We start from the raw sequence: 22551 nt of genomic DNA, 5'->3' as shown, positions 1-22551 counted from the left end.
TTGAGAGATTTTATCCAAAATAATGTCTGATTAATATAAATTTAGTCACTTTAATAATGTAGCTACATAATTTATACATATATATATTCACACATTTTTCACTTTATCAGAAATTTTTGTATATTTTTCGCTTTATCAGAAATGTTTGTATATTTTACTAATGACTTTTCTGTATGATAGCACAAATTACCATTGTTGGCCACTGCCACAGAGTGGGGGAAAATGCACATTTTTAAGCATTTCTTTCTTCATCTATGAAAATTTCATCTTCGCCATATGAACTATGGAGCATTGTCCTGAATTGCCCTCATTGGTGACAGCAATTTGTGTGTTGTATGCTGGAGTCCCAATTGAGGACATTACTGCCTATAAAATGATTACAAGTAAAAGGCAGAAAATGTTTTGAATGGTCATAACTTCCAAGGGTCCTTACCCTTTGACCTCTGGATTGGGGTTCCCAATGACCGCCCTAATATCCTTCTCTACCTACTGCCTTAAGGCCAACTCAATGTATCCACATAAAGAGCAACCTAAAGCCAGTAAAACATCACCATGAACACCCAGAGGTGTTTATGGCTGTCATTCCAGATCCTCTTTGCTTTTTCTTGACTTATTCCTTCTTTGATAAAGTTATTCGTGTGGTTTGAAATCCAGAATTCAGCTATCCCCTTCATGGCCCTAGTTTGGATTAAAACAATCGGCTTTCTTTTGCTCTGTAGATGGCCTTGAATAGTACATATTAACTGTCAATGGGGCCCCTTTTCCAACTCATGACCACATCCTGCTTGCAGATCTGCTGCTGGGTTAGCACCACATCATCTGCTAGTTGACGCCATTTAGTTAACATCCTGGGGTTACGGCACTCTAAAGGGCATCCATTGTCCTTAACAGAGAAAAATGCACTGCTGAGCAAAGGATTAAACAGGCTCCTCATGCTGCCAGAAGTTCAGTGCATTTTCCGGGATTTTCAAGGCTTCGATGCTGTCATATTGTGAGCCCACTATCCACTTGTATTTATCCATGAATAATGCAGAAAACATGAGCAATCATGAATCTAATCATTGAAGTAAAGTAACCTAGTTATAGTCAAGAGGACAGCTAGTGTTAAACTCCTTCATATAAATTTGAGGAAGGGTTTACATATTCATAATGACTTTCTGATCTGGAAATCCCCCAGGTTTCTCAGTTATTAACAATTGGATGAATAATTCAGGTAGTATTTAAACAAACAGCGATTTCATAGCAGATGCTTCCCCATCCAGGAGATGCAGTAAAGTATTAGTAGCAATAGATGCTCCTACCAAGATCTCCTCCTGCCACTGCCACTCTGTGCACAGGAAAGGAGGGAGAAGAAGACACCTTGCTTCTCTTATATTTGAGCATCATTGTAGACAATATAGGTCTCTAATGACCCACATGTAAGCCCTGCTGGGTAAGAAAGTTCTAATGTTGGAATTCCTTTCAGCTATTTAATTTTGTGGGAAAAAAAACTTATTTATTTGTATTTATATACATTTATGAGGTACAAGTGTAATTTCGTTACATGGACATATGGCATATTGGGGAAGTCAGAGATTTTAGTGTATACATCATCCGAAAAATGTTCACTGGACCCATTAAAGTAATTTCTCATCCCCCCACTTCCCCTCACCACACCCTCTAGCCCTTGCCAGCAGGAAACTGTTCATTTTCTCTGACTAACAGAAACGAAAGCTAAAAACACTGGTGGGAGGAGTCTCCACATTGCTCCTACTCCATTCTCTCTGGGGCAATAACAGAATAGGAGCAAGCCAGGACTAGTCAGCTAACTGACTCAACCAAGGCCTTTTTTCCTTGTTATCTTTGCACATACTTCATTTTCTTGGCATTTCTGAAGATTACAACATCCTGCAGTTCCGTTTCTGGGAACTTTACTGATTTATCTCCCCCCTCACACAAAATAATCATTGTTTTCTGCATTGCTGAAGATCTCAACATCTGGACTAGTGTTGAAAAAATTTCCAGTGAGGTGAGTACTGTTGCTGATTTTGTAAATATGATCTTGTTCCTTCCTTGAAGTCCCCAAAATCACAAGGGGACAATCAGTATTCGTTATTCAGGGTCATGGGGTGATGGGAGTAGGGCTGGGTATTCAGAAAAGTTGCCGAGTTGCTTGATAGGAATCCTTCATTTACTTAGGAAGATAACAGGATTCTTTTATTCCACCACAACTGAGGACTGAACAAGAGAAAATGCATTTTGACCACTGCAGATTTTAAAACTAATTCTCTGAGTGTGTATTGGCGTAAGTTGGTACTTAGAAGAGGGCTTTGGTTATTTTGGCTGGAAGAAGCATTGGAAACTCGGTAGCTGTGGTGGGTTCTCAAGATAGTGATGCGAAAAAAGTATCATGAAAGAATATTAAGTAAAAAACACATCTGAACATAGAGGTGTATTATATGACATCATCTCAATTTTATAAAACATGAGAACAAATGTACACATAGAATATAAATTTTTTTTAAGTTTCACAAACACAGTTATTCATGGTACATGGTGTCTTAATATTTTCATAAATATGTTGATCTTTTACTTTAGCTCCATTCTACAGCGGGTGCTAGGGGCAGAATTTCAGTCATTTTGGAATTACTCTCTGCCCTCCTGAAAGTTAATGACTTTTTTTTCCTTGTGGCAGGGTATAGGGGAGTGGAGGGGAAGTCAATTAGGAAAAGGTTACTATTGCTTACTTTTCAAATTTTTAAAAGATGTTTTCTATAGCCTGGTACAATATTTCATGTGTGCTTAAATGGAATGTGAGATTTTTAAATGTTGATTTCAGAATTTTATTAGATAAATGTTAAGTTTATTAATTGCGTTGTTCAAATTTATTATATCATTACAGATTTTTTTTATCTTGTTCGTTTAGTAATTGAAACATAAACTGAAATCTCCTATTATAAAGTTTGCTTTTTCGGCTGGGCACAGAGGTTCACGCCTGCAATCCCAGTACTTTGGGAGACCAAGGCGAGCTGATCACTTGAGGTGTCAGAGGTTCCAGACCAGCCTGGCCAGCCTGGCGAAACCCCATCTCTATTAAAAATACAAAAATTAGCTGGGTATGGTCGTGCGTGCCTGTAATCCCAGCTACTCAGGATACTGAGGCAGTAGAATCGCTTGAACCGGGAGGCAGAGGTTACAGTGAGCCGAGATTGTGCCACTACACTCCAGCCTGGGCAAGTGAGCAAGAAAAAAAAAACTGTCTCAAAAAAAAGAAAAAATTTTTTTTTCCTTGTAGTGCTCTCACAATCACATATGTATGTGTACATATAATATACATTCACACACAAATATATGTATATAGAATCATGTAGACAAACAAGTACATACATATAAATATATGTGTGTGTAGTGATGTCTGTGCATGTGTGTATACGAAGAGAAATATATACTAATTATAGTACCACGAAGCACTATAAAATAATAAATAATATCATTACATAAATTAGATAAATTCATAACTAAAACTGTTACAATTTCCTAGGAATTGAACCTTTTATCATTATGTGGTATCTGAAGTTACTTTTGGGCTTAAGGTATATTTAAAGTTACACAAACATAGATAAACTGGCTTTCTTTAGTTATTCTTTGCAAGATAATTTTTAACAATTTTTTTCATTTTTTGTTAAGAACATGTATGTAGATTTCTTTTTTTTTTTTTTTTTTTTTTTTTTTTTTGTTGAGACAGAGTCTCGCTTTGTCGCCCAGACTGGAGTGCAGTGGCCGGATCTCAGCTCACTGCAAGCTCCGCCTCCCGGGTTCACGCCATTCTCCTGCCTCAGCCTCCCGAGTAGCTGGGACTACAGAAGCCCGCCACCTCGCCCGGCTAGGTTTTTGTATTTTTTAGTAGAGACGGGGTTTCACCGTGTTAGCCAGGATGGTCTCGATCTCCTGACCTTGTGATCCGCCCGTCTCGGCCTCCCAAAGTGCTGGGATTACAGGCTTGAGCCACCGCGCCCGGCCTGTATGTAGATTTCTTAAATCAAATTTGATGAAAGTTGTCAATTAACAGGTCAGACCTTTTAGGTATATGCTGGTAATTAACAATCTGCAATCTGTTCTTCAATTTATGACAAATTTATATCATCTCACTATCTAAGACAATTGCTTTAGTGTATTGTCATGCTTCTTTTTCTTCCCTCCCTTTACCATGCTGTTGTAATTTCTGTTTCTCTTCTCTTTGATCAGGGCTTTCTTTTTAAGGCATTAGGAGCACCTAAAAAAAGTTTATTTTTCACTCTTCTTATCTTTTGGCTGGCAGCATTTTTAATTTTATTCATTGTTTTCTTATTAAATATTATTTTCAATAGATGTTTTCTTGTGGCATGAGTCTTTGTCTTGCAAAAAGACTGCGGCCCTGAGAATCACAAAATAATTTTTGAGACTCTTCTATTTAAATATCATTGTGCCTAAATTAAAACTCCAAATGTAAAATTATATTTTCCCTTAAGACAAGATGAAAGCACCTATTCTGTGCAGTGGAGCTAGATAGATTTTGAAATTAAGAATCTGGAGGCTTCAGAAAGGCTATTTAGTGTATATATTCTAAATACTGTCTTACTGGAAACTCCACTGGGATATAAATAATTACTCCAAAATCAAACACTAATACTGCAAAACAAAACCTGTGAACGTTCACATTTAAGTGAAATAAAGATTATACATAGCCTACTGTCATCCCAAATCTGGTTTTATTTTGCAAATAAATTGTGCTGTCACACTTGTTTAGAAACATGTGCTCGGTGCCACAAAGAAAAACCAGCACTTAAACAGGAAATTTCTCAGCAAAGCATATTTGCTTCTACAGAAGGGTGCTGCCTGCGTCAGTCACAACGCACAGTCTGAGCTGACCAGATTGGCTACTGCTTTAAATTGTGCAGGGCTAATTAGGCAGGAAGGAAGAGACTGTGCCTTAACAATTAGGCGGGAAGGCCTGTCTGGGGCGTGGCAAAGGAGGAAAGGGTTGTTTATAGAACAAGAAAGAACAGGAAAGTTTGAAGAGGAACTTATTGTTTCTAGCACACTCACAAAATAAGTCAAAACTTTCCACTGAAAATTTTTTTTTTGGTTTTGCAATTGATATGGAACTTTGGACCAGTATTATATAAAAACGATTCCATTGTCCTGCTTCGGACAGTTTTGATATAGCGATTCACTTTCAATTTGATTCTTGAATCTTTGTAGGTGATCTATACAGAGTAGTTTTGTTTATTATATTCTTCAGTTTCACTACAATGTGTTTTTGTATAGATTTTACCTTCATTCTCTGGACGTTTTCAATCCAAGGATCCTCCTGTTCTCCTAAGAACGAAGCAATTTTTTTTTTTTTTGATGGAATCTCGCTCTGTCACCCAGGCTGGAGGGCAGCGGCACGATCTCCGCTCACTGCAACCTCCATCTCTTGGGTTCAGGCGATTCTCCTGCCTCAGCCTCCTGAGTAGCTGGGACTGCAGGCGTGTGCCACCACACCTGGCTAATTTTTTGTATTTTCAGTGGAAATGAGGTCTCACGATGTTAGCCAGGATGCTCTTGATCTCCGGACCTCCTGATCCGAACGCCTTGGCCTTCCAGCATGCTGGGATTACAGGTGTGAGCCACCACGCCTGGCCCAATTAATAGCCCCTGAAATTTAAATACCTTGGTTATACAAAAGATACACGAAGACATCATTCCCAAACTTAAAAAAATTCATTAATTAAAAACGTTTGGAATCCATATCTTGCACTGTCATCATGGAAATATACAGGTGTTAAGAGGTCAAGAGGAGTGACACTCTGTCCGTAAGGGGACTCTGAAAAATCTACCAGGAGACAAAGCCTCAGTTGAGTCTTAAGGTTGTATGGGAAGTAGTCAAAGAAAGAAATGTGGGAATGGCTTTCCAGGCAATAAGCAGGAACTAGAAAAGTCATGAGGCATGAAGACACAAGGTATCTGGCATCTTTGTGAAGCATAGCTACAAGGAATACAAAAGTACTAGGAGCAAAAAAGTTGCAGCTTCTTCAACATTTTCTGAGAGAGTATAGGAAGCAAGGAATTTTTGGAAAGAAAAAGGAGAAATATTGAAGGATTTCAGTGGAATATAAATGTGGCTTATTGAGAGAAAACTGGTCGTGCAAAAAGAAATAATTAGGCAAATCAAGTCTGAAATAAGAAAAATAAAACAACCAGTAAAATAATTTCAGTGAATAAATACTGTGGTGCTGCACTAGAAAGCATGCAGATTTTCAGCAAAGTGATGGTTTTATGGGTACAGAGAACAGAAGCCATGGTCTAGCACCAAAGAAGGGAGGATGTTAATGACAGCCAACTAGGGAAGAGTCAAGGAGAATAGTGTCGGTGCCCCAGCATGAAACTGTAGCGCTGTAGCAGAAGGTTATTCATATAAGGTGGGAGGCTGCAGCCCATTTACACCTAGGCCACTCCAGTCATACTGGGTGTGGGAAGATTTAAGAAACAACAGGCGGGATCTGGGGAATAGGCTCCAGCCCTAGTAAAGGATAAGAAGAGGAACCAAGGGCTTTGACACTGCAGAGCTCACACACTAAACACTGAGACAATTGCTTGTTCTCAGACCTCCCTCTAACAACTGGACCCAACTCAACTATCCTCATTCAAAGGGAAGAATTTCTTAGACATTCCTAAAGAAACAGTTCTTCACTCAATTTCTACAGTAACACATTTGGTCATTAAGTCCCTCTTTATCACACATATTCATGAAGAACTCTTTCATATGGGCCACTGACTCACATAGTCATACATCATCTTTTAAATTGTCTTATACACGTGTAACACTGTATACCATTTTCTCTTGTAGGCTCACTTATATCTGTAAAGATGGAAAAAAAATACAAGAACATTGTTCTACTGAAAGGATTAGAGGTCATCAATGATTATCATTTTAGAATGGTTAAGTCTTTACTGAGCAAGGATTTAAAACTTAATGTAAAAATGAGAGAAGAGTATGACAAAATTCAGATTGCCGACTTGATGGAAGAAAAGTTTCGAGGTGATGCTGGTTTGGGCAAACTAATACAAATTTTCAAAGATATACCAACACTTGAAGACCTGGCTGAAACTCTTAGAAAAGAAAAGTTAAAAGGTAATTGGGAAGAGGGAACACCCACTCCCTGCAACCATCCCCAAACCCTCCCTAACCTTGATTAGACCCCCACCTCGGCCATACTTGAGATGTGTTTTCCCCAATTTGTGACTCAACTGCTGAGACAATGTGGGTACTTCAGAGGCCAACAAGTTGACAACTTAGGGCATTCCATTACTGTTGTGGATTGATGGATTTCAGAGTGTCTATTTGGGATCAGTGAAAGAATAAAAGTGAGAGGGAGTTGAAGGGGGACTGAGACTTCCAGTATATTAGAAAGCTCATATAATAATAAAATCATAAAAATTGTTGTTTAAATTCAAAATATGTACATTTAGTCAATTAATGTATCTGTTCTATTGAGACTATTTCACCCTTTATAATTTAAAAAAATGCAGTACTTCAATGTGAGCCTGACTCTCAGAAGTCTGATCTCCCCTCTTGTTGTATCAAGTTAAAAAAGAAGGATTTTAAAAAGTCTAAGTTCAAAATCAGTATATCCTACCTCATGAAAACCTTTGGCTGATTTCTATAATTTAAATAGCTTACCTGGGGAATGTGACCTATCAGTCTGTGTCATGAAAACATTTGTTTTTAAAAGGAAACGATAGGAGAACCACACTGTGAAAGGGTTGACGGAAGCACATGGAGTTCAGAGAACAGGAAGCATGTGCTCAGTGCACAGGGGAGGAGTGAGGAAAGTGCTGAGGAGCATGAGTCAGTGCCTGCACCTGTCTTGTGACTGCTGGCCTCCTTGAGGCCAGGCTGGGCTAATGCAGTAGAGGTAGACTGAAGCACAGCCGAACCCTCAAGCAGGAACTGAGAGCAAATTGTATTGAAACTGCTTCAGCTGTCGGAGATCGTTTATATGTCTTCTTTTTTTCTGCATTGGTTGTGAATAAAATTGAATCTATTCCAGTAAAACAACTAGCCCCATCAAGAAAGAGGAAGAAGGAAGTCGATCCTGCTTCACCTGCACCCTCCACAAGCGGCACTGTCAACACTGAAGGAGCAGAGGCAACTCCTGGAGCTCAGGTAAGCTTTAGGGAGAGGAGCAGGCTTCAAGTCCCACAGAGGAAGCTCTGCTACGGCTCTTCCACTCAACTTCTCCAGTAGGCAGTTATTTCTTCATGCTTCCCATCAAGTTTCAGATTTACCATATTGTATGATAACTTAACATCTTTTTGATAATCAAAGCAATGAGCCAAACACATGAGTAAACATAATGTAAATATATATAACATAAATGTGATACCTTCATTCTCGTAGAGTGGAGTGTCAACATGACAGTCAGGTAAGTAAATACTTCGTCCATGTGTATAAAAACCTACTTTTTCTAATCCCAAGTCAACACATCCCATAACAGAAATAATTAGAGAAATAATGTGTATAACATTCTCCGCTTTCTTCGTTTAATGAAACCATCTATGCCCACCTCTTACAACTGACCAGAGATGGGCAGCAAGCTCTCAAGTTTCTAAGAAACATCTTCTTAGGAATAATAAAACTACTATCCAATAACGAAAATGTGCTCTACTTCAATTGGCACTGAAAACGAATAACAGAAAAATCAAACCACTTGCAGAAAAGAAAAAAACCAACCAAAGAGAAGGCTGGAGCGAAAGGGAGTAAGATGTCCGAGGAGCAGACTCAGCCTCCTTGTCCTGCAGGAGCCGGCTTGTCCGCAGCCGTGGGCCATTCCCCACCTCCCAAGACCTCATCATCAGCTCCACCCAACACTTCCTCAGCTGAGGTACACTCTTCCTGGTCCCGTTTCGCTTTGTTTTTTTCAACCCAAAGTAAAGGACTGATTTCATCTGTTACTTAAAAATTGCGTTGATAATTTGCTAGTTAATCAAATGTACGTATTGAGAAAACACTACATTTTGATCTTTTGCTTCCACAGGGATACTTGATGAACTTGACATTATCTCTGACTGCGGGAAGTTTTCTGTTCTGTGTTGTTTGGGGCAGGGAGAGAGAGCTGTGGAGTACAGAACTGTCAGCTGTGGGCTCGCTGTCTACTGTATTCCATGTCAGACCTCTCCAGCACCTGTTAGTTTGTGAATGAGGTTATCCATACCTTCAGCACTTTTTCTTATAAACAACCCCCCTGCATTAAAAGTGTTCTATTGCAATTCAAGGAGACTGAGATGTTAAAGAGAAAATACGTTAAAGAAAACCCACTCTGAGCCCCAGGTTTCTGTTAGCATGCTACCTGCTAGAGCCCTGACACTGAGAAAGGCGATGGTAGTGGGAATGACACTCCGCAGAGCGTCTCCAGTCTGAGCCTACTGAGATGACGGCATTCTGAGGGGTTGATCGCACATGTGTTCTCACCCCCTGTAAGCCAGCTGAATCTTGGGTAGAAACACTACGAGATGTGCTCTTAAAATTGCCCTGTCTGCACTGTTGATAACTGAACACTCTTCACGTCTGTAGTTTGTGGTGGGCACCATTTTTCATTTTAAGTGTCATTTAACTTTGTCTATTTTTAGGCTCTGGCACTTTAAGCTGGTAAGAGAAATAGTATAAGAAATTATTTCATTCTAAAATGTATTATTTATCTATTTACTGTTGTTGTTGTTGAGACAGAGTCTCGCTCTGTCACCCAGGCTGAAGTGCTGTGGCACGATCTCGGCTCCCTGCAGCCTCCACCTCCCGGGTTGCTGGGATTACAAGCGCCTGCCACACCTGGCTAATTTTTGTACTTTTAGTAGAGCCACGGTTTCACCATTTTGGCCAGGCTGGTATCGAACTCCTGAACTCAGGTGATCCACCCGCCTCGGCCTTCCAAAGTGCTGGGATTATAGGTATGAGCCACCGCGCCTGGCCCTAAAATTTATTTTAAGTTACTTCATGACACTGGCTTTCAGTATCCACTGGTCTTATGTTGCTCTTATGCTTTATTTCTTAAGGATGATTCTGTTTAGAGAAAGGTCATCTTTTCACTATATGGTCTCCTCTATTACTTCCTCTTGCTATTATACCAGTTTAAGGTATCTTCTGCCCTGGCTAGCAATCCCTGTCTATCCTGACTCCAGCTCTAAACATCCGTGCAAGTTTTGGGGCCCTATGTTATACTGAGGTCACTGAATAGCAGTTCTGTATTTCTCAATCAGACATTTTTCTTTGTTCTCCTGTGCTATCATACACAGAACCCGAAAACAGTGGCCAAATGTCCGGTAACTCCCAGAAAAAATATTGTCCAAAAGGGCCCAGTGATAGTGAAGGTACTGAGTACAACGAAGCCATTTGAATACGAGACCCCAGAAATGGAGAAAAAAACAATGTTTCATGCTACAGTGGCTACACAGACACAGTTCTTCCATGTGAAGGTTTTAAACACCAACTTGAAGGAGAAATTCAATGGAAAGAAAATCATCGTCATATCAGATTATTTGGAATATGATAGTCTCCTAGAGGTCAACGAAGAATCTTCTGTATCTGAAGCTGGTCCTAACCAAATGTTTGAGGTTCCAAATAAAATCATCAACAGAGCAAAGGAAACTCTGAAGACTGATATTCTTCACAAACAAGCTTCAGGAAATATCGTATATGGGATATTTATGCTACATAAGGTAAGTCCTCAAAATTTTTTTGTTTCATTTTTCCACCAACACCTACAATTAAAAGCCTTGATGTGTGAGATGAAGCTTTGCCTATAAACTGGATATTGGAATCCAGGACTCTGAAGACTAATGGCAGGTGGATAAAAACTTCTCTGAAGATAAGACTGGGATTAGGGGACCTGTTAATGTTTCTTTCCCACGTTCTCCATCCCAGAACATTAAACTTAGGTCTTTACGGTAATGTTCACTGAGAAACCTTAAGACTTTATCAGTTGTTATTATCTATGCTAAGTGATCAAGGACAGTGTGAGGTCTACATCCATACACATGTAACACTAAGTTTATCCCTTTGGTTGTTATTTCTACTGTTGTAAAAATCACATTGTTTTTATTTTGAATGAAGTATTGTCCTCTGAGGCTTGAGTTCTGGTTGTGACAGTCAGAATAAGAAATCAATTGACTACTCATGGCTGGAAAACAAATGCAGAAAGTAGGTAGGACAATGTTCTGACCAAATGAAATGGAACAATTGGGAAATATGAATTTGGATGATACTTGGAAAATCAGGTAATCTAAATTTGTCATTTATATATAAGTAACCAAAAAAATAGAGCACAGAGTGCTTTTCCTGATATGTTCCAGTCCAAATTCATGAAACTAGTTAGCATGAGACATTCAACCCCCCAAAAAAAGCATCTATCCTCTGCTATTGATTCAAGCAATTTCTTGTCTGATCAATATTCACTATCCATTATATTTGTTTCCTAGAACAAGCCACGTAACCTGCATTACTTTCTGTACATACTCTTTTTGTTCATTTTTTGAGACGGAGTCTCGCTCTGTCGCCCAGGTTGTAGTGCAGTGGCGCGATCTTGGCTCACTGCACCTTTGCCTCCTGGATTCAAGCTATTCTCCTGCCTCAGCCTCCTGAGTAGCTGGGACTATAGGTGTCTGCCACTACGCCTGGCTAATTTTTTGTATTTTTAGTAGAGACGAGGTTTCACCATGTTAGCCAGGATGGTCTCGGTCTCCTGACCCTGTGATCTGCCTGCCTCGGCCTCCCAAAGTGCTAGGATTACAGGCATGAGCCACTGCGCCCAGCCTATGTACACACTCTTAAAAAGATGATTCTTATAAACCCAATTCTAGAATGATGAGTAATAGCGAAAAGCTGGAATGTTTGAGCTCAAGGACTCGGTTTCAGGAGGGGGTACAAATATTGAAAGAGACTCAGTAAATGCAGAAGGTAGAAAAAGTAATTAGAGAGTCACTAAAAGCTTGCTTTTTCTTACAGATTCCTCGTCATTCACTGAATAAATAGTTGTAGCAGATATCCATTCTTTTTGCATAGGGCCAGGGACCTAAAAAGGCTATCAGAGATTTCAGCTTCCTCGGTATCAAGGTGCCATGGGAAGCATAGCTGCCCTGGAGGTGAAAGCAGTAGAAATTTGGAAGAAAACTCATTGTTCTAGAACTCTCATAGAAATACCTCAGATAGGAAAGACTTAAACAAAAAGGATATTGAGGGAGGGCTCTCTGCAAAGATCTGGCCTAAGATATATGCATATCTGTACTAGGAGTTGCTGTCCTGCGTCTTGTTTAACTCTCTTACAAGGGACTTTAGCCCATATGTGGTTGTTATTAATTACATTCTCAGGAACAGAATATTAATTTTGTTACAGAAAACAGTAAATCAGAAGACCACAATCTATGAAATTCAGGATGACAGAGGAAAAATGGATGTAGTGGGGACAGGACAATGTCACAATATCCCCTGTGAAGAAGGAGATAAGCTCCAACTTTACTGCTTTCGACTTAGAAAAAAGAACCAGATGTCAAAACTGATTTCAGAAATGCATAGTTTTATCCAGGTAAGAATTAAATAGGCAAATATTAGTTTTCCAAAGTGGAAATGATTTGCTTTAAGTTTTGGTAAAAACAAATTTGTAGGTTTTTTTACAGAGTTCAGCAGGAGGCATGAGAAAACAGACGTTCTCCTTGTACTCACATTTACTTTTTTTAATTATTTTTTTTCTGGATGGAATGATATGATAGGAAGGATACATTTTTAAAAAGAAAGAAAAGCTGAACTTTATTGAAGAAATTAAACTCTGAATTTTATATAAACTTTTAAGTGATTGTAGGGTTGGGATTTAAAATTACATGTTCTCCATTTGTAAATTCGAAAATGTCGTGTGTGTGTGTGTGTGTGTGTGTGTGTGATACTTTCTATTTGTAACATGAAAATACACATATGTGTGTATTTAGTGATCCATAAAAATACCTAGTCTGAAAATTAAAATTATTTCCAGTGATCAAAATTATGTCCCACTGACAAAGTTGTATACAAAGGAGGCTCTCTAATTTGTTAATTTGAATTCAAATATTAACCTGTTAAGTTTCCTTACAGTACATGATTTTACACTGTTGCCATTTTGAATGTTTTTAATTATTTATTTCAGTAGGTTTTTGAGAAACAGGTGGTGCTTCGTTATAGGAATAAGTTCTTTAGTGGTGATTTGTGACATTTTGATACACCCATCGTCCAAGCAGTGTACACTGTACCCAATGTGTAGTGTTTTATCCCTCACCCCCCTCCCACTCTTTCCCTTGATTCCCCAAAATCCACTGTATCATTCTTATGCCTTTGTGTTCTCATAGCTTACCTCCCACTTATGAGTGAGAACATACAATGTGTGGTTTTCCATTCCTGACTTACTTCACTTAGAATAATGGTCTCCAATTCCATCCAGGTTGCTGTGAATGCCATTAGTTTGTTCCTTTTTGTGGATGAGTAATAGTATTCCACGGTGTATACATACCCCATTTCTTTATCCATTTGTTTTGATGGGCATTTGGACTGGTTTTTGCAATTGTGAATTGTGCTGCTGTAAACATGCATATGCAATGATCTTTTTTTGTATAATGACTTCTTTTCCTCTGAGTAGATACCCAGTAGTGGGATTGCTGGATCAAATGGTAGATCTGCTTTTCAGTTTTTTTTGTTTTGTTTTGTTTTTTTGTTTTTGAGATGGAGTCTCGCTCTGTCGCCCAGGCTGGAGTGCAGTGGCGCGATCTTGGCTCACTGCAAGCTCCGCCTCCCGGGTTTACGCCATTCTCCTGCCTCAGCCTCCGGAGTAACTGGGACTACTACAGGCGCCCGCCACCCCGCCCGGCTAGTTTTTTGTATTTTTTAGTAGAGACGGGGAGTTTCACCGTGTTAGCCAGGATGGTCCCGATCTCCTGACCTCGTGATCTGCCCGTCTCGGCCTCCCAAAGTGCTGGGATTACAGGCTTGAGCCACCGCGCCCGGCCAGCTTTTCAGTTCTTTAAGGAATCTGTACGCTGTTTACTACAGTGGTTCTACTAGTTTACATTCCCGCCAGCAGTGTAGAAGTGTTCCCTTTTCACCACATCCATGCCAGCGTCTATTTTAACAATTTTTTTTGATTATGGTCATTCTTGCAGGAGTAATGTGGCATCATTTTGTGGTTTTGATTTGCATTTCCCTGATCATTAGTGATATTGAGCGTTTTTCTTTACCTTGTTGGCTATTTACATATATTCTTTTGAGAATTGAATATTCACGTCCTTAGTCCACTTTTTGATGGGATTGTTTGTATTTGAAATGCTTGTTCCCCGGTGCCATAAAGAAATAGTATTTGAATATAAATTTAATTTTTTCAACAAGGCCATTTTTATAGTTTTTGTAGAAAGGGTACACTAGCCAGCAGTTTTGCCACAAGAGTATACCAAACAAAGGAGACAAGGTCATTTATAACCTGAGGCATCCACCCTACTGCAGCGTTCAGTTTCCATTGGCTGGAACGGGACCTCACATTCTGTATTTGTCCCAGCTGGCTAGCAACTTAGAACTTTTTAAAAGAGGCAAAGGCAGAGGAGAGCAAAGGAAGGTGGAAGTAACTTGTGGAATGTTGAGAAAGGTAAAAACGCCTTTAAATAAGGAAGAGGAACAGGCTATGACCTAATGCTTGTTTGGATCAGTATAAGCATGTTAGGTCAAATATTTAGGCTAAATTGTGGGAGCTAAGAACATAAACTACATTGATTTTTTTATTACAGCTAGTAGATATTTAAGAATGTTAGCACAGGTCTTTGAATACATTTTGCCTTTAAGAGAAGTTACTATTTATTTCTAATTAGATGAGGAGGAAAGTTTTTGAGGAGGAACCTCTACTTTTTTATAATTTCCCCTCTTTTTATTTCATAATTCTTCTTTAAACTTGTTTAATATGTTTTGACTTAATTGTTTTGTTTGTCCTTTTAAAAGAAGTCGTTTTTCAGAATAGGGTAGAGGAGAGTTAGGAGCTGCCTCTGTAAGAGTAGCAGAGATAAGTTTTTGTGTAAAGTTTCGAAGGCAGTGAATAATATAACACCCTACAAGAATAAGTACGCCAATAACAAGAGTGAACAAGGTGAGAATTGAAGTTAAAAAATTTTTTATCCACTGAACCAATGTTTTATTATTTTAGAAAAAGGGTTATTTATTTTAGAATTGTTGGCAAGTTTATTGGATAGGGCTGTTAATCCTTGTAACACTTTTGTTATAGTTTTATCGGGGCAGTATTTTTAGGAACAAAGGTATAACATTGAGTTTTAATTATGACCCAAATATCTTCTTATTTTGCTAATATTATATTTAAAGCTATTTTATTTTTCTAGGCCATCTGGCTGGTAGGTCCTAATTGCTTAGCTTTCTCTTTGATGGCGTCCTCAGTGTAATTTATGAATCGTTGCTGATCGTAATAGATACAGTTTATTTAGTCTACTTTTTAAAAAAATGTATAGTTACTTACCAGAACAACGTGGATTTAAATTCTGCAGCTATTTGATTTTGTGCTTTACACTTATTTGGCACTTCTCATAGGACCTTAATAGCATTATGTAAACCTAAGGATTAAAGGACTCATGAGGAGTTTCCTTTGGCCTGCCGTGTCTTGTTTTTACTTTTTTTATTTTAGACTGGTGAAATACCAGGGTGAAGGGGATAGCCAATTGATTAGAGCATAAGTACTGCTCCAATTATTTGGCAGAGTGTCTAGAGAAAGGTCCTCTATAATACCACCATACATTTGCTTGGGGATGGCTAAGTGTGGACTGATGGACAAGCTCTTGGAAAGGCTTGAGCTCCTTGCATCCTTTTATGCTTCTAAGGAACACCAGATTTTCTTCTTGCCATGAGAGGCAACTAATAAACCTGGCATTCAGAGGTGAAAGCCAGACTGCCCTCGGGGACGGACCCCCAGGGTGTTGAATTTCAGGAAATAGCAGATAGAGAGCTTGGCATGATGGATTAGCCTAAGCCATGGGATTTTGCAAGACAGCCACCATACAGTCCATTTCTGGTCGAAGAGGAGACCATCCGAGTAGAAAGGGGATAATCTGAACCTCTGGCCTTCCATGCATACAGGCGTAATAATCATTTTTGTTTAAAGTACAAACAGAATATTTAATTCATTCCAGCCAGGCATTTGCATCTTGATATATTGTCTTGATGACTAAAGTCTGTCTTAGATCTCTTATTTTTACAACAGACACCCTAGTTTTATTATTAGATATAGGAGCAACCGTTGTGGGATCTAGAACAGAGCCTACTGAAGAAGGGGAAGATGGGGGAATCATGCTTATTTTAAAAATACCTAGGGGGTCTTTTTCATTTATGTTAATCCCCGTACCATAGAAGCGACTAATGGCAGGTCTAGAGTTAGTTAAGGTGGAGGTGGTGATAAAGAGAAGGACAGGGTTACATTGATAAGGCTGCCAGTTAGAAGGGGTAGCCCTTTTAGTGAAGTAGATGAAGGGTTTTAAATCTGCACAAACCTTTTTTGTGGAAGTATAACTTTGCTCTTGAGTAGTTTAAAGGATGTAGTCCCATTTATTACAAGGTTGCCAGGCTGTAGGAGCAGAAAATCGGTGTCTTGGCTGCAGGTGATCACAACGTTGAGTGATTGAGTAATTGACAACTGTCAATTAGAGGACCGGGACATAAATATTTGTGTGAAAAGGCTAGCTGGAAATCTTTTTTATTTCCCCAAAGTATGACAAAACAAGCATTAAAGGCAATGGTCTAAGGTGAGTTAGACTTAGTTACATTTATAACAAAGGAGCTAACAACAAATTTTAAAAAGAAAAAACAATATAAAAGATATATTTAAATGAAACTTTCTTTAACTTTAACTTAGTAGGGCTTAATCTTAGTACGGTAACCCATAATTCTAACGAAGAAGATGTTTTCTTGATTCGAATATGATGGGTCCATTCTTCCTCAGCTGTGCAGACGGCAGTCTCAGTGGTTAACAACATAAGATAGGGTCTTTCCCAGGATGGCTCGTTTTTTTTGTTTTGTTTTGTTTTGTTTTGATCTTTTAATAAGAACATGGTTTTCAGGCTGGTGCTGGTGTACTGGAAATTCTAGGGGTAGTACCTGTGCTAAAAGCCTTTTAGTTCTGAGGGAAAAGAAAGTGGAAAATAAGTATATAATTTTTGTTGCATATCCCGGGGCTTGAAGTCCCATGGTGACGCCTTCCGCTCCATTCTTGCTCAGGGCTGCCCAAAGATTGCTGCGGCCCTGCCCCCTCTTGAGGCCTTGGCCTTCTTGTGGCCTTCACCGCCCCTGCGTGCTATGGCCTTGGGGATGAGGGGCGTTGTGACTTACCCGGCCATCCTTGGGACTTAAAAAAAATAAACACCATTTTATATTTGACTATTTTTTGTGTACTTTTATACTAAATAAGTTAAATTTTACCTTTATAGTAATGTGCTATTAATGTTAAATTTAATTTTAATAAAATCTTGTAGACATCATTTATTCAATTTTAATGTCTGACTATAAAGTAAAACTTTTATAGACTCATTTTAATTTTTTATATTTGTTTTTTTCTTACTGATTTGAGTTCTTCATAGATTCTGGATACTAATCCTTTGTCAGATACATAGTTTGTGAATATTTTCTCCCACTCTGTGGGTTGTCTGTTTACTGATTGTTTCTCTTGCTGCACAGAAGCTTTTTAGCTAAATTAAGTCCCATCTATTCATCTTTGTTTTTGTTGCATTTGCTTTTGGGTTCTTAGTCGTGAAGTCTTTGCCTAAGCCAATGTCTAGAAGGGTTTTTCCGATGTTTTCTTCTAGAATCTTTATGGTTGCTGGTCTTAGATTTAAGTTCTTGATCCATCTTGAGTTGATTTTTGTATAAGGTGAGAGATGAGGATTCAGTTTCATTCTTCTACCTGTAGCTTGCCAATTATCCCAGCACCATTTGTTGAATAGCATGTCCTTTCCCCACTTTATGTTTTTGTTTTCCTTGTCAAAGATCAGTTGGCTATAAATATTTGGGTTTATTTCTGGGTTCTCTATTCTGCTCCATTGGTCTATATGCCTATTTTTATACCCAGAACCATGCTGTTTTGGTGACTATGGCCTTATAGTATAGTTTGAAGTCAGATAATAGGATTCTTCCTGATTTCTTCCTTTTGTTCTTTTTCCTTAGTTTTGCTTTGGCTATGTGGGCTGTTTTTTGGTTCCATATGAATTTTAGGATTTTTTTTTTTCTAGTTCTGTGAAGAATGATGGTGGTATTTGGATGGAAATTGCACTGTATTTGTAGATTGCACTTCATCAGGTGTATGTATATGCCAAAATTTATCAGATTTTATACTTCCAATGTATGCACTGTGTTATATGCCAGTTATGCCTCAATAAATCTATTTTAAAAACATCAGGAAAATGTATCCTGTTTTCTTCTTTTGTTTTTTTGTTTTGTTTTGTTTTGTTTTTGACGAAGTCTCGCTCTTGTCCCCCAGGCTGGAGTGCAATGGCGCGATCTCGGCTCACTGCAACCTCCGTCATTTGGGTTCAAGTGATTCTCCTGCCTCAGCCTCTTGAGTAGCTGGGATTACAGGCGCTTGCCACCACGCCCAGCTAATTTTTGTATCTTTAGTAGAGACGGGGTTTCACTATGTTGGCCAGGCTGGTCTCAAACTCCTGACCTCAGATGATCCGCCTGGCTCAGTCTCCCAAAGTGCTGGAATTATAGGCGTGAGCCACTATGCCCGGCCAGTATGGTCATTTTCACAATATTGATTCTACCCATCCCCGAGCATAGGATGTGTTCCATTTGTTTGTGTTGTCTATGATTTCTTTCAGCAGTGTTTGTAGTTTTCCTTGAGAGGTCTTTCACTTCCTTGGTTAGGTATATTCCTAAGTGTTTTGTTTTGTTATTTTATTTTATTTTATTATTTGCAGCTATTGTGAAAGTGGTTGAGTTCTTGATTTCATTCTTAGCTCGGTTGCTGGTGGTGTATAGCAGAGCTACTGATTTTCATACTTTAATTTTGCATCCTGAAACTTTGCTTGAAACTTTGCTGAATTCGTTAACCAGTTCTAGGAGCTTTTTGAATGAGTCTTTAGGGTTCCCCAGGTATATAATCATATCAGCAGCAAACAGTGATGGTTTGACTTCCTCTGTACCGATTTGGATTTCCTTTATTTGTTTCTTTTGTCTGATGCTCTGGATAGGACTTCCAGTACTATGTTGAATAGAAGTGGTGAGAGTAGTCATCCTTGTCTTGTTCCAGTGCTTAGGGGGAATGCTTTCATTTTTCCCTGTTCAGTATAATGTTGGCTGTGGGTTTGTCATAGATGGCTTTTATTACCTTAAGGTGTATCACTTCTATGCCAATATTGCTGAGGGTTTTAATCATAAAGTGATGCTGGATTTTGTCAAATGCTTTTTTTATGTGTGTCTACTTAGATGATCAGGTGATTTTTGTTTTTAATTCTATTTTTGTGGTGTATCACATTTATTCACTTGTGTATGTTAAACCATCCCAGCGTCCCTGGTATGAAACTGACTCAATCATGGTGGACTATCTTGACATGCTGTTGGATTCTCTTAGCTAGTATTTTGTTAAAGATTTTTGCATCTATGTTCATCAAGGATATTGGTATGTATTTTTGTTGTTGTTGTCATTATGTCCTTTCCTGGTTTTGGTATTAGGGTGATACTGGCTTCATAGAATGATTTAGGGAGGATTCTCTCTTTCTCTATCTTGTGAAATAATGTCAATAGGATTGGTACCAATTCTTCTTTGAATGTCTGATAGAATTTAGCTGTGAATCCATCTGGTCCTGAGCTTTTATTTATTGGAAATTATTTTTTATTACCATTTCAATCTCACTGCTTATTATTGCTTCATTCAGAGTTTCTATATCTTCCTGGTTTAACCTAGGAGGGTTGTATATTTTCAGAAATTTATCCATCTCCTCTAGGTTTTCTACTTTATGCACATAAAGATGTTCATAGTACCCTTGAATGATCTTTTGTATTTGTGTGATATCAGTTGTAATATTTCTCATTTTGTTTTAAATTGAACTTATTTTGATCTTCTCTCTTCTTTTCTTGGTTAATTTCACTAACGGCCTATCAATTTTATTTACTTTTTCAAAGAACCAGCTTTATGTTTCATTTATCTTTTGTGTTGTTCTTTGTTTGTCTGTCAGAATTTCATTTAGTTCTGCTTTGATCTTTGTTATTTCTTTTCTTCTGCTGCATTCTGGTTTGGTTTGTTCTTGTTTCTCTGGTTCCTTGAGGTATGACTCTAGATTATCTATTTGTACTCTTTCAGGCCTTTTGATGTAGGCATTTAATGCTATGAACTTTCTTCTTAGCATCACCTTTGTTGTATCTCAGAGGTTTTATAGGTTGTGTCTCTATTACCGTTCATTTCAAAGAATTTTTTAGTTTCCATTTTGATTCATTATTGACTCAATGATCATACGGGAGCAGGTTATTTAATTTCCATGTATTTGCATGGTTTTAAGGTTCCTTTTAGAGTTGAGTTCCAATTTTATTCCACTGTAGTCTGAGAGAGTACTTGATTTTTTTTTAATTTTTGAGACTTGTTTTGTGGACTATTATATGGCCTATCGTGGAGAATATTCCATGTGCTGATGAAAAGAATGTATATTCTGCAGTTGTTGGGTAGAATGTTCTGTAAACATCTGTTAAATCCATTTGTTGTAGGGTATAGCTTAAGTCCAAAAATTTTTGTTTGTTGACTTTCTGTCTTGATGACTTGTCTAGTACTTTCAGTGGAGTATTGAAGTCAACCAGTATTATTGTGTTGCCATCTATCTTATTTCTTAGGTTTAGTAGTAATTGTTTTATAAATTTGGGAGCTCCAGTGTTAGGATTGTGATATTTTCCTGTGGGACTAGTTCTTTTAGCATTATATAATGTCCCTCTTTGTCTTTCTTAACTGCTATTGCTTTAAAGTTTGTTTTGTCTGATGTAAGAATAGCTACTCCTGCTCCCTTTTGGTGTCCTTTTGCATAGAGTATCTTTTCCTACCCCTTTACTTTATGTTTATGTGAGGCCTTATGTGTTAGGTGAGTCTCTTGAAGACAGTAGATACTTAGTTGATGAATTCTTACTCATTTTGCCGTTCTGTATGTTTTAAGTGGAGCATTTTGACCATTTACATTCAGTGTTAGTATTGAGTTGTGAGGTACTATTCTATTCATCATGCCATTTGCTGCCTGAGTATCTTACTTTTTTAATACTGTGTGGTTGTTTTATAAGTCCTACAACATTTATGCTTTAGATGTTTTATGTTCTATTTTGGTGTATTTTGAGGATTCATTTCAAGATTTAGAGCTATTTTCAGCAGTTCTTGTAGTGCTGTCTTGGTAGTGGCTATTCAGCATTTGTTTGTCTGAAAAAGACTTGATCTTTCCTTCATTTATGAAGCTTAGTTTCACTAGATACACATTCTTGGCTGATAATTTAGAAGGCTAAAGATAGTACTCCAAACCTTCCTAGTTTGTAGGGTTTCTGTTGAGAAATCTGCTTTTAATCTGATAGGTTCCTTTATAAATTACCTGATACTTTGCTTCACAGCTCTTAAGATTCTTTTCCTCATCTTGACTTTAGAATGCCTGGTGATTATGTGCCTAGGTGATGATCTTTTTGCAATGTATTCCCTGGGTGTTCTTTGAGCTTCTTGTATTTGGATGTCTAGATCTCCAGGAAAGTCAGGGAAGTTTTCCTCAATTAATCCCTCAAATATGTTTTTCAAACTTTTAGATTTCTCTTCTTCCTCGGGAACACCAGTTATTCTTAGGTTTGGTTGTTTAACAGAATCCCAAACTTCTTGGAGGCTTTTTCATATATATATATATTTTTTTGAGACAGACTTTCACTCTTGTTGCCCAGGCTGGAGTGTAATGGGGCGATCTCGAATCACTGCAACCTCCACCTCCCAGGTTCAAGCAATTCTCCTGCCTCAGCCTCTGTAGTAGCTGGGATTACAGGTGCCTGCCACCATGCCCAGCTAATTTTTTGTATTTTTAGTAGAGACGGGGGTTTCACTATGTTGGCCAGGCTGGTCTCGAACTCCTGACCTCAGATCCACCTGCCTCAGTCTCCCAAAGTGCTGGGATTACAGGCGTGAGCCATTGTGTCCAGCAGCTTTGTTCATTTTTAATTCATTTTTCTTCATCTTTGTCAGATTAGGTTAATTCACAAATCTTGTCTTCAAACTCTTAAGTTCTTTATTCTACTAGTTTGATTATATTGCTAAGACTTTCCAGTGTCTTTGGATTTCTCCAAGTGCATTCTTCATTTCCAGAAGCTGTGATTTTTTTTTTTTTTTTTTTTTTTTACGCTATCTATTTGTTTGGAGATTTTTCCATCCATGTCCTGTAACGTTTTTTTTAAATTTATTTAAGTTGGTACACCTTTCTCTGGTGCCTGCTTGGGTAGTTTAATAATCAACCTTCTGAATTCTTTTCTGGCAATTCAGAGATTTCTTCTTGGGTTGGATC

The 22551-nt window shown here is 38.3% G+C and overlaps 1 protein-coding gene across 2 annotated transcripts in view; it reads left to right on the top strand.

Annotated features, from left to right (window-relative positions):
• Nucleotides 1-1725: 1725 nt before the first annotated feature.
• The window catches only part of LOC105498135 (interferon gamma inducible protein 16), a 42115-nt gene continuing 21289 nt past the window's right edge, over nucleotides 1726-22551 (top strand). The window contains exons 1-6 of one of the 2 annotated variants that reach the window (XM_071082869.1): nucleotides 1726-2008; nucleotides 6851-7135; nucleotides 8055-8170; nucleotides 8721-8888; nucleotides 10294-10716; nucleotides 12390-12578. In XM_071082869.1, the coding sequence (XP_070938970.1) occupies nucleotides 6871-7135; nucleotides 8055-8170; nucleotides 8721-8888; nucleotides 10294-10716; nucleotides 12390-12578 (1161 nt within the window). In that variant the 5' untranslated portion in view covers nucleotides 1726-2008; nucleotides 6851-6870. The remainder of the gene's footprint in view (nucleotides 2009-6850; nucleotides 7136-8054; nucleotides 8171-8720; nucleotides 8889-10293; nucleotides 10717-12389; nucleotides 12579-22551) is intronic. The other variant, XM_011770007.3, reaches the window with a different exon arrangement.

Source organism: Macaca nemestrina, chromosome 1, assembly GCF_043159975.1.
Source record: "Macaca nemestrina isolate mMacNem1 chromosome 1, mMacNem.hap1, whole genome shotgun sequence".
NCBI classification, from domain to species: Eukaryota; Metazoa; Chordata; class Mammalia; order Primates; family Cercopithecidae; genus Macaca; species Macaca nemestrina.
The sequence above is the reverse complement of the archived record's forward strand: the minus strand, read 5'-3'. Positions and strand labels throughout refer to the sequence as shown.